At 38.3% G+C, this 12,500-nt stretch overlaps 1 protein-coding gene across 1 annotated transcript in view; it reads left to right on the forward strand.

The window, feature by feature from the left end:
• The window catches only part of LOC138000343 (uncharacterized), a 34,997-nt gene extending 31,297 nt beyond the window's left edge, over positions 1-3,700 (forward strand). Inside the window, exon 6 of the mRNA XM_068846672.1 lies at positions 176-3,700. Within this exon, the coding sequence (XP_068702773.1) occupies positions 176-510 (335 nt within the window). The 3' untranslated portion in view covers positions 511-3,700. The remainder of the gene's footprint in view (positions 1-175) is intronic.
• Positions 3,701-12,500: the final 8,800 nt, after the last annotated feature.

Here is a 12,500-nt window from a genome sequence, read left to right on the forward strand (position 1 = left end):
TAGGGATGTGTAGGGACGCTAAAGGACGGTTAGGGATGTGTTAGGACGGGTAGAGGACTTAAGGAACGATACATTATAGGGTACCATATATAAAGTACCTACCCAGCCTCTGATGTGTCCCGCTGGTGTGCGCTCTCTAAAAATCTTATCGTAGATTTTAATGGTTCATATTTAGGCTCCAAATATCTGAGAAGCTTATTGGAAGATGAAGCAGCCCTTGAAAGGATTTGTGACGTTTTGGACACGAGAAGGAATCGTTGTGGAAATTACTGGGAAGTAGCCCAGCACTATGGCTTTGATAATTACCAGATCGAAGCACGACTGGAAAGACATCGAGGTGGGCCGTCTAGGGCGTTGATAGAATGGCTTGCAGCTTCTCATCCAGAGTTGAAGGTCGAGACGTTTGCAAGTGTGGTTAAAGACACCGCCAGACGAAATTCCGTAGTCCGGTTATTGAGGGAATTTGACAACAACGTTAGCTGCAGCGTTAACAACATTAACGAAATGTAAGGCAATAAAAAATCACGTCCCTTTTTTTTTCATTGAAAATTTGAAAGTGTGTCACTCTGCTTTACATGTACTGACCCACATGGCAAGGCTTTTTGGAATGTAAGGTATTTAAAAATTTAAATTTCCGGCTTTGATACAGTAACTTCGAATATTGGGAGAGCTGGATCGCGAAAAAAGATTACTCGACCGAAAACTTAATGAAAGTTTCGGACTTTTTCAACGCTCAAATTCATGTTTTGCGTACAGCGGAACACGAGAGCCCGTTATGTTAAATCTTTCAATTAGACCTTATTTCTGTTAAATATCCTAAAACGTTAACTCTTTAAATTTGAGTTAAAAGGGTCTTCTAATTGTCAAATTCAATTTAAATTATGGAAACGAAATTCTAGAATTTCAACATCGCTTTCATTTCGTTCAGGTTTATGTAATTGTGATGATCAATAAGACTGACTCATAATAGGGAAAATATCTGTTTACATTGTTTTTGTCATTCAAATTTGCGAACCACAGCAACAAAAGAGCCTTTTGACAGCCAGTGCGGCTCTGGTTTGGACATATATGACGATATATTTGACGTCAACTTTATCTTCGCCATAATAATTAGTAAATAAACTCCTTCGGGCGGCTGGTATGTCGGCTGATAATGTCGCGGCTTATAGAGTAGAGAATTCAATGCACTGTGTTTACTAACTATAAAATAAACCAACCGTTCGAAGGAGGGAAAAATTCCAGCCGCACTTGCCGGAACGCATCCAGACTTTGCACAATTTTGTCTTTCATGGTTGAATTAATTATTTTTCTTCAGTAAGCAAAATTCTCGACTCGCAGTGACAATTAAAATGATTTGATTTTTTTTTCTAAGAACCGTGCATCAAAAAATACGAAGCTTACGACCGTTTTTTTTTTTGCGCGATATGAAAATCAGAATGGGAGGGTTAAAAAAGAAATAAACCCTTTTTTGGCTTGCTGGTATGTTGGTTCATGATAGTGTCCTCGGCTGGGAGATCGTCCTCAAAATTTCATATTTGCCCTGGAAGCTTCTTTTCGGCCAAATATTCATTTTTCGGACAATCTCTAAAATAACTCAACATAAGTTCGCGTAGGATTAAATCTCTTAAGTGTGCTTATAACTTTCTTCACCTACAATTTTTAAAAAGACGTTGACAGCATGTTCTGTTGACTTTCTTGTACCTTCCCGATCAGCATTTGAGACCAGCTTTTTAAGCTTGGTTTTCATAGCGACGCAAGCACAAGCACAAGTATGAGCAGCTCATGCTAGCTAGTGAAAACGAACGTCGACATGAGCTTCGAAATCAACCACGGCAACCGCCATTTTGTTCAAATGCATGCTCAGACGCAGGGAATAGGCTGGAACGAGTGCTTTAATTGGCCAGACGCAACAAATTTCCTTGTGCTTACGCTGTGTCTCGTTTTCACACGACGCAAGCGAACGCAAGCATAAGCGACAGCACAAGGAAAAGGAAACGTTTTGACCCTTGTGCTTCATGGTGCTTGTGCTTGTTATTATGCTTGCGTCAACCCCGTTTTCACGGTGAAATAAGCGCTCTTATGCTTGTGCTTGCCCTTGCGTCGCTAGTGAAAACCAGGCTTTAATGTCACTATCTCTAGACTCCAGAAACGACTTTGTTTTTCTTTCCTGTAAAATGAAAACTTTTCTGCTGCCCGTTTTTCTGCCGGCTTTGTTTCTTTTCGATGACCGTTACAGCATTTCGCAGGGCAAATATCCACTCAAACGGGGTTTGTTGCGTGCTAGCTGTCCTGTGAGTTTGCACCACGTGACGTAAATTAGTCATTACAATCGCCCGAAATTTAATGAATGGGTTATAATTTTGGATATCTACATCTTTGTTCACAAATACGACATAAAATTTCAAAGAATGCAATTCATTTCTTTCAAACTTCTCGTACTGGCAAGAATAACGTGGAAAATCTTGTAGAACCTCGATTTTCTACGTTATTCTTGATTCTGGTATTAAAAACGGTGGGGCCCTAGTTAGTATATTAAGGGTGCTTGCTATTAACCGTATTCCGGAGCAGGAATATAGATGGCATAAAACTTAGAAATACTTCGTTTCAGTTCGGAGATTCGCATTAAATTGTTAAACATTTGCTAAAATTTATTTTAAACATATCTTTATTATCCTTGTTGCTTCAAAAAGCCACACATACTGTTTAAAACATCACTCCACCTTTTCTAACTCCGTAATAAGGTCAATTGAACGCCCCTTAAGTAAGATATCTTTGGTGTAACCTTTATAAAATCATTACTTCGATCCCGCGTGATATCCCCAATAATATAAAATGTAATAAATTGATATACAAATGGAACATGATAAATGAGATCGATGATATGATCATCAAGAATTAACTCAAGAGAGAGGACATTTTAAAAAATGCCGTGTTTCAGCTGTGTATTTAATAAGTTGATTTGGGTGGTTAATCTCATTGGCAGTTGATCAATTTAGGTGGTAAATTTGGTATAAATTAATTTGCTGTGATCTTTGCTGTGTTCATATGTATTTTGTTTGGGATTACTTGTCTACTTGTTGGCACATCGGACACTGCTTTTGTCTTATACAGTGCAACCCCTGTAACTCGAACTCCCCTGCTAACTCGAATTGGGCATAAATCTCAATTCCCTTGGATTTGACCAAACTTTTCAATCATTTTTACGCGGTCAACTCGAACTCGGATAACTCAAAAAGCCCGCAAACTCGAACTAAATTTCGTTTCCCTTGATCAAAATTTACCCCGATAACTCGAATTTCTGGTTCTTATAACTCGCCACGGATGCCCATTGATCCCATTCGCTTTTCTTATGGTGTGATCGAATTCTAACATTAGAACAAAGACTGGAGCAATTTGATTTTAATTAGTGCAACGAACAGATCACGTATTTGACAGTTATTTACCGATCATAAGTTTAATTTGTACTTTATTATATAACAAAGTCCTCAAAATCGACAAACTATTAATTAACCTGGAAAATTGAATATTTTAATCGACCCCGATAACTCGAAACCCCGCTAAGTCGAACAGTTTTTCGTTTCCTTTCAGAGTTCGAGTTACCGGGGTTCTACTGTATATGTAACATCATTAACACAATAGACCTTTTTACAGATACGGCGGCCATTTTGATTTCTATTGTTTCGAAAGACATTATGGGATGCTCAGGGGTCAAATTTATATGTATTTGCCCCCTGGGCATCCCATAATAGCTATTTGAAACAATAGAAATCAAAATGGCCGCCGTATCTGCAAAAAGGTCTATTAAGCCATTCATGGCAGCATTTAACCGATCTTATTGACCGGATCAAGTTGTGTTCGTATCTAAGTTACGGTAATTAAGGGAGGGGGGGGTTGGGGGTGGCTCTTAACTACCAAACCGTTGCTATGGACTCTCTCAAATAGTCATTTCTCGAGTCCCTTTTAATCTACAGTTATCCTTTTTCGCCAATTGTGTTCGATTTAACATTTCTTAATCTGGTTCGACTCAGAACCATATTTGGTAAATCACGTGATCGAAACAGAAAAAGCCAAAAAAACTCAGCGAGGTAACTATGTTTTTCACCATTTTTCAACGCAACAGTATGACAACATCCTAACAAAATCTGTAGCATGAAATTTTTAAAATAATATTTCTCTGATTTTCATTGAAAATTTTATTTGAAAGAGCCATCCATGCAACCTTTTTGTAATTGTAGGGCTCTTTACTGAATATCTTCCTTAGCAACCATTGTCTTGAGGTAGTTAAGGACCACCCCGTTAAGGTTCATAAATAAATGAAGTTAAAACTGAAACTCAAGAAGGTCAAAGCCTCATGATTTCATTATGCCGCATAGAGAATTTGGTTCTGCCAAAGACTCTTGTGGAAGGTTGTGCGAAGGTTCCTGATTCCCGCACCATTCATCATTATCATTAGCTGCTATCGGTCAGTTCTGAAGAGTTACAGCTGTAAAAAAACCTTCACGGTTGATCATCGATCAAAGCTAATAAAAGTCTTTTTCTTGACAGTTTATTAACGTGGCAGGACGTTGCATTAGAAGCTCGCGCAAACAATTGGCCCTTTGCATGACCGTGTCACGTGACCTTGTCAATCATAAGAAATGGTCGTGGTGCAAAATAGATGCCAGAAATGCAAAGAGCTTTTTGTTGAAATTAGTAGGAATGTCCATTTTGAGGCCACTGACGTTTTAAGTGCGTGATTTTAGAGCGGTTTGAAAGTTTGAAAAATTTATGAGAAATGTGTGCTGGATGGTAAAGCTTGGTACCCAGCAGCTGTTTTCCATATAAAATCTCAGTGAATTTTTTAAGCATTAAAATCACTGTAAAATCTCTCACATAAATGTCACTGTCCTCAAAATTGATATTCTTGCTAATTTCGTCACGCTCTTTCCATTTCTGGCATCTATTTTGTACCACCACTATTTTTTTAGGATTGACAAGGTCACTTGACACGGTCATGTAAAAGGTCAATTCAGATAATCTATCGTTTGATAGATGATCGTAAAAAACGGGGCGAAAGCAACAAAGAAACCTTAAGGAGGCTACAAGAAAAAAATTAACGCCTTGGGGGAACTATAAAACACGGAACGCACCCCATGTCGACAATTTAAGCCCAGCGAGAAATCAAGTTCCCACTAGCTTTGACTGCGTTCTAACTTGAAAAATTGCGCACGTTTCTGCCAAGATGTATGATTCTTACAACGAACCCGAGAAGTCCCTTTTGCACTAGTCGTCATGGATACAAAATGTGCGCGCGCATTTATTTGAATGGTGACGGAATGGGTAAGGGCACGAAGATCTGCTTGTTTCGTGTAATCATGCGTAGTGAATATGACGTGTTGCTTCGCTGGCCATTCAAACGGAAGGTCGCCTTCCTGCTGTTCAATCATAAGAACGTCGAACACGCGATTAAGGTGGCTGAACACAGTTTTTGATACCTATGTTTCACTTACCTTTTTCTCTAAAACCCTTGACCCTTTGGTCGATCGCCGAAAATGGTAGCAAGCAAGTTAACAGCACGAAGTTTGGTTTTTTGATAGTTAAGCTGACGTATATGCCGTTGCCATGGCAACGTGAATAAATATGAACAGGCCTTTAAAATTGTTTATTTGCAGAAAATCTGGTCTTAAGATGTTCTTTATAATTTGCATGCAACAAGCTGGTAACGATGCCCACAAGTTAACAATATTTTAATAATAATTTGACAGAGAGATCTTTAATTATCTCTTGTTGAAGGTTCACTGGAATTTCTAGAATTTACTCTGTTAAAGTTCAAATTTTTTTCAATACTCCAGTTACTTGTTTCCTAAAGTATTTTCGTGCCAAATTTCGTTAAATTTTAACGAGTGGTTCTCGAGAAATAGGCACTTAACTGGGCTCTTTCGGTAACAAAGAAAAATCTGCGAATAGTGGAGTTCTGTGCATCGTTACCTTTTCTAACATCAAAACACTAGTAGAGAAAAAATAGTACAGATAGCGAAAGCATTGAGCAAATAAAATGATTGCTGTATTGAGGCGATGTTTATTTTTTTGCAATCCTTGCGCGCGCGAAACCTGTGTTCGGCCACCTTAATGCCTTCAGATCCGATACAAACAGCTCATCATTCCAGAGACCGTATCTCAACAAACATGGTAGGTATAAAATACTCAATGTATTTCCACGAATAAGATACTAACACACCATTTGTCCTTCATTTCTTCCGGCCTTTTCAAGGCAAATTAGAATTAGCCTGCTTTCCCTTACATGGTATAGAAACAGCTGCAGATTGATTAACCGTAAGAAAACCAATCATTAAGGTCTGTAAAATAGTAAGGGCATTTGATAGATATACTTTCATCTCAGTATTTATTTTTACTTCCCTCCTCGATGCCATTCCTTGGCCTAGTTAGAGGATAACACTGACGTAAAACAGTGAAAGACTTGCAGAATTGTTCACGTCTTCCAATTAAAAGACCCTGTGAGGGAACACATTGTAACGTGAAGCATTACTAAGTTTTTGACCAAAATGAAGACATTGTCGGTGATCTTTCTGGAAGTCATACATTTCTTTTTTAACCGCAAACCAAGAGGTCGAACTCCAACGGATTATTTCGCTGCAAGTTCATCCCGCTTCTGTCTTTAATTATAAGTTATCATCCTTCAGTTCCCTTACATAATACCGTGACCGGTATATTAACTTTTTCAACGTTTCCGATAATTTTGAGATTTTGCAACCGTATCACATAAACGAAAAGAAGTGATTCAAGAGTGAACCGCCATGAACTCTTACAGATCGAAATGAACGTCCCACCAGTTTGAAACGCGCACCAGTATGAGATGGCATTACTACTTATACATTCTTCTTACAGTTTCTCTCATAATAAGTATATTAATTAAAGCCCTCATGCATATAGAGTGTGGGAACTTCTTTCTTGAAAATACGGTAATACATGTAAGCTTAATTTTTAAAGAAATTGAAAAGAATGGGCGCTTTCCATTCGACCAGAAGTTACAGTTAAAATTTCGATAATTTTATGTGATGAATGGAACAGTATTTTCCGGTTAATTGGTGGCTCGAAACCAATTACATCAAGGAGTGTTATTACCCCAAAATGTAAACAACATGCGCCCGAGGAGGAATGAACCAATTCACTATTTTCACATTCCCCATAATACACTTTGTTTGCCCCCCAAATATTGCATAAACCATTGTTTTCAAATGCTCTTGGAATACTGCATATTCCCAAGAGCATTTGAAAACAACGGTTTATGCAATATTTGGGGGGCAAACAAAATGTATTATGAGGAATGTCAAAATAGAGAATAGGACGCGATTTTCTAGTTGTTCTCCAATTCCGGAAGTTTAGGACCACTTTGCGATTTTCGTCCAAATTTTCGAAATTTCCTTACGGAATATTTCCGTTCCATTCCTTTCCTCACCTGTTTTTTTTTTTTGGTCGAATGGAAAACACGTTATATTTCAAGATTGAAGTTGTGCTTAAGCTTGTCCACACAATTTTTAAGGCTAATTTTTTTGTATCAGTGAGAATATGTCGAAAAATGAACACAGCATAATGATTGTAGTAGCGAATTGCAGAGTATTCTTACAGGTTGGTTGGAACCCTACTATGACGCCGAAATCTGCGCAATTTTCGATTGACCTGATTCGAAGGTTGCTGTTTGTCATTTTCGGTTGAAAAGTCGTTTTTACTTGAGAAAGAGGCGAGGGTGCACATTTTTGGATTATTTGTAGCTTGAGACCTTAGATATTCAAGGATCACCAATCACGTCAAAATTGAAAGTCTTTAAAGCAGTGGTTCTTTCATCTTTGCTGTATGCATTGCAAATAGCTACACTGCATCAAAGGCACTGTAAGAGCTATCAACACCTAAGAAAGATTCTGAATACTCCTTGCATGGTCAGATTAAGTCCCCAATGTTGAAGTTCTTCGACGAGCTAATATGCTTAGCATAGACGGAAGCTCTTTTAGACCAAACCCTAACCCGTAGATCTCACCTTATGGAGAATTGATAGAAGAAACAAGAGATATCGGACGACTGGCATTTTTTAAGGTATAAGGACCACATAAAAAGACACTTGAAGAGAGCCAATTGCGAGCTTAAAACCTGGGAAGAATTGGCTCAAGATCGCCCAGCTTGGAGAGGTAAAGTAGTGGAAATGATAGAAGTAGTAGAGAACAAAAGACAAGACTGAAGAGTACCAAAGAAGACACTGTATGTAGAAACTGCGGTTTGCAGTTTCCTGTCCGCTGCAGGTTTATCAGGGGCACCAGCGTCAATTTTCGGAAAATATCTGTTCGGAAGACGATTTGAGATCTAGAATTTTCGGAACATTTGTTGTAAATTTTCGTGCTTCCCTGCCTCTCCTACGATTTTCGAAAAAAAAAAAAAGGTATAATTGCCCATTTTTAACGGATTTTTACTCTAAAAAGGTCACCTAGAATTTTCGGGAGCCTTTTTTCTGGCTAAAATGTTCGAAAAGGTAAGTTTTGATCCCTATAATGTTCGGATCACTAGACTTTCAGCTAGGAAATCCGAACAGATGAAAAATTTTTAGGGGATAAAAATATGCCTATATCTACCGTTTACATACTAAAATACGTTTGCCAATGCTATGTTTAAGTGGTTTTGAACTATATTCTCGTTGGGTGCCCCTAGTTTATGCTTGCATGGAAGAGTTAACAAATGTTAGCTTTTTGTCCAGTAGGACTTACGCTTTTCCGAGTTTCCTAAGTATCTGATCGACTCAACTTCTCGCAGTCATTCATCATCGATACACGATGACCTCAGTTAAGAACGTTTTTATTTTGATCATTTGTTTTTGTGAGTAGTATAAATAAAGGTTAAAGAAATGTAACACCGTCTGGAGAGGACGAGCCGCCATGTTAAAAGCAGAGAAAGGTTGCCACTGCACTTTTTCAGCCAGCTATTTTATTCCTATTGCCAAATAATTATGACGTCTCTCAAAAAGGGTATTTTGGCGTCTGAACGAGTGATATTGAACAAACCTACAGTTAATTGAACATTCCCAAATGAAACAACGGCAAGTGAAACCTCTCCGGATTAATGCATTAATCGGAGAGTCAACACCAAATAAACTTAAGTTTTTTTTTTTTTTTAGAAAAAACGACTCTTCATTGTCAGTGCTATTCAGCGTGCATAGTCCTAATGTCAAATTTGTTATGAAATACATTACATCGCAATGTCTCAGATTTCTCGTCCACTAGTCAGCCGCAAAGAGCGGACAGGATTATCGTAATGTTGTTACAATCGATCCCAAACAAACTCCAGGAAGATAGCTCCCTTTAGAGGGAGAAAGTGAGTGATTCTTGGCCGGGAGCGAAGAAAAAGAAAGAGTTTTTTTTCCCTTTATAGACTACGGTTCATTCAGAAACAAAAAACACTCCATTACTATAACAATCTCGATGAAATGGCGCTCAAAATAGGACTGTGTATAGTCTTCCTCGTGTTCGGCACAAGGGCAATTAATTTGCACAAGAGAAGCAGACGTAGACGAACTCGTGAGGAAAGCAATACACAACCGGCACTTGTGAGTTTTTTTTTCTCAAACAAGGATTACGGTAATTAACCATGTCTCAGAAATCAACCAAAGAAGAGAATTGTATCAACCGCCAACAGGTTGGCTCTGTTACTTGAGCATCTTACACTCACTGTCTCTAAATAACTGAGGAGAAAGTGCTGCCTTTGTAATGACATCTGCAAATATCTTGTCTTCTCGGACAAGCACGATAAGCCATAGGCCCCCGTCTCACAGCCCTTCAATGTTCATAACCCCGTGGGACGTAAAAGATCCCACACACTAGGAGCAAAGAGTAGGGAATGGATTCCCCCGGAGCTGTGGTCTGTCCTCTGCGGTATAGCTACAATTGTAGCTCAGTAAGGGCCATAAGTTACAAAACTGTATAAAAGATTAATTGCGTCTCCCTCTCTAAATGAAACTATCGTTTTATCGCATCGTAAATACCGTAATTGTGTATCACAACCTACTGTTGTAAAACTGTGTAAAAGATCAATTGCGTCTCCCTCTCTAAATAAAACTATCGTTTTATCGCATCGTAAATTTCCGTAATTGTATATCACAACCTACTGTTAATTAGTATAACCCTATTAATCATTTGAAAACTGCGAAATCTTCAGTATGGAGAAAAAAGCTTTTGGAGAAAACAAGTTTCTTCTGAATGCATCTTAACATGTGAATAAGTCTGTTTAGTCTTTTTCTATACCAAAGAATGCTATAGATTTTCTTCAAAACCGTTTCGGCTGAAGGGTCGGTTTTCAAAATAAATTGTGAGAACTACCTGAAAAAGACCAATTGGGTTCGGGAATATTACTTGAGAGAACGTCACGGTGAAAAGCGACAGAGCATGACTCTCCCTCCCAAAGCCAGAAGAAAAACACGCGGTACGGCATGCCTTGTTTTTCTTGGTACATTTATGTTTTCATTTTGCTCCATCTGGCTGACAACCTACATTCCGAAGGTAAGTACTATTTTAAGGAGTTGTCAATTTTTGTGTAACCAGACACAAGTGAGCTTTTTCACGTGTTTGTCAGAAATGCTTTTAACGCTCACGTAGCAGATCAGAGTATTACATAATTTTTTCGGGTAAGAAAATCACAGGTGCCCATACGTCTGTGTTTGTTTTTGCCTCAATGTAGAATCCCTCTCAGGAAGGGGAGGGAGGGGATGGGGGGGGGGGGGGGTTCTTTTTCCCTTTAAATATTTGCATGTAGCCCCTTCAGTTGTTCCCGAAATTACTTTCAAACGTGTTCACAGCATTTTGATCCGGCCCTAAAATTGACGTTCCCTTGTTCCCTAACATATATTGTCATTGTTCCTCTATTCCTCAGTTCAAATTAGCCATGTTTCCCTGTTTCCGAAAACCCAGGGGAGGGACTCAAATTGTAAGCTTGCATGCAATATTTTGAGATGCAATTTTAGCGGATTTTGACCTCTTAAAAAAGCGGTGCGTCCCGGTTGGCAGTCATTGCAGGACACAAGCGGTGAAATGCCTCAGTGGACCATGTGCACATAAACAGACTCCTGTTAACTTAAGGTCTTTTGACCCTTAAGATTGAAACCAGAATGACCATCTTAAATAAGCAATTGCAAAGAAGTCCGAATAAGCTTCCTTGCTACAGCACAAGTTCTCGTTACGTGTAAGAGATTGGTAAATGCTAACCCCGTTAATCTTTGCTGACGTCATAGACTACTTTCACATATTAATGGAGACCATCTTTACATTCTTTTGTATTTTTGTTAATTAGACCTTCTGCCCTCGTTTTCAAACAATTTTTTTTCTTCCTAGAGAGGCTAGTAAGGCTTATTAGCACTAAAACAGAATAATATTCTATTTGACCGACGTTATGAAAAAGGTCTATAGTGAACCGCATTTTGTTTCATTCATCATATATCTTTATTTACCCTCGGATTTTTAGAGTAGTTTGGTGTAGCTTGGTGTAGCTCATTAATATACGAGTTTGCTCACAGAGGTCATCATATCATGCTATTTAAAATAGACTTCAAAAGGTAAGAGAACTTGTTAAAACTAGATAAATCTCCACTTTTAAGCTTTTTGCTTTCATGACGAGCTATTAACCATTAAAACTAACGATTTTTTTGGGTGACAAAAGCGCTAATGATCGTAAAATTTTGTAAAATTTGGAATTTTCAGAGCATCATTGCGCAGAGATCATTTGGTATATCGCGTTCAAAGTTTCAGAGTTAGTTCATTATACAATGCATTTTCTACACTTTGTTCTGACTCTGTGCTTAGAAAACGATAGCCTTTTGCTAACGAGGCCAAAAATGTAAACAAAGTGATCCCCCTTTAGGAGACTTGTGGGTGCTACGCTATTAAATTAGGTTAGGGTGACAATTACGGTCCCTCTTTACTGCTATAGGACTGCAATTGTGTCTAAATGAAGCAATTAAGACATGTGACATTTCATTCATTGTCCATCATAGTTATATTAATCTTGAAGATTTTACAACGTCTGTCAAAAAACAAAGCACATGACGACAAATCAGAGTAGTAATGCAACTCTTAACCCGATTATATGCTTTGGATGTGCTAGGCGTGATAAGGTTACATTGGAAACAATGTTGGCGAGTAACGAATTTTATAGACAAATTTCTCCACTGAGAAACTCCTCTAATCGATTAAAAGTGCTACATTGCTGCAGAATTTATTTCAATCTACTAATTTGAAATTCTTAAAAATTAGAACTTAATTTACTCTTGTGGAAGTGATCATTTGAGATGTCCGTATTAGGACAGAATACGCGATTCACTTGCTATGACTAAATACGATGGCACTTAAAAAATTCAATTTGTCCACCCTCGTGACAGCTGGATGACTTCCTGTTTGCTAGTGTTTCTTGACGATGGCTGATCTATCGAGTCCAAATAAATGATTTGCAGATTATTCGCAAACCATTTTTCA

The sequence above is a fragment of the Montipora foliosa genome, chromosome 4, assembly GCF_036669935.1.
Source record: "Montipora foliosa isolate CH-2021 chromosome 4, ASM3666993v2, whole genome shotgun sequence".
Lineage (NCBI taxonomy): Eukaryota > Metazoa > Cnidaria > Anthozoa > Scleractinia > Acroporidae > Montipora > Montipora foliosa.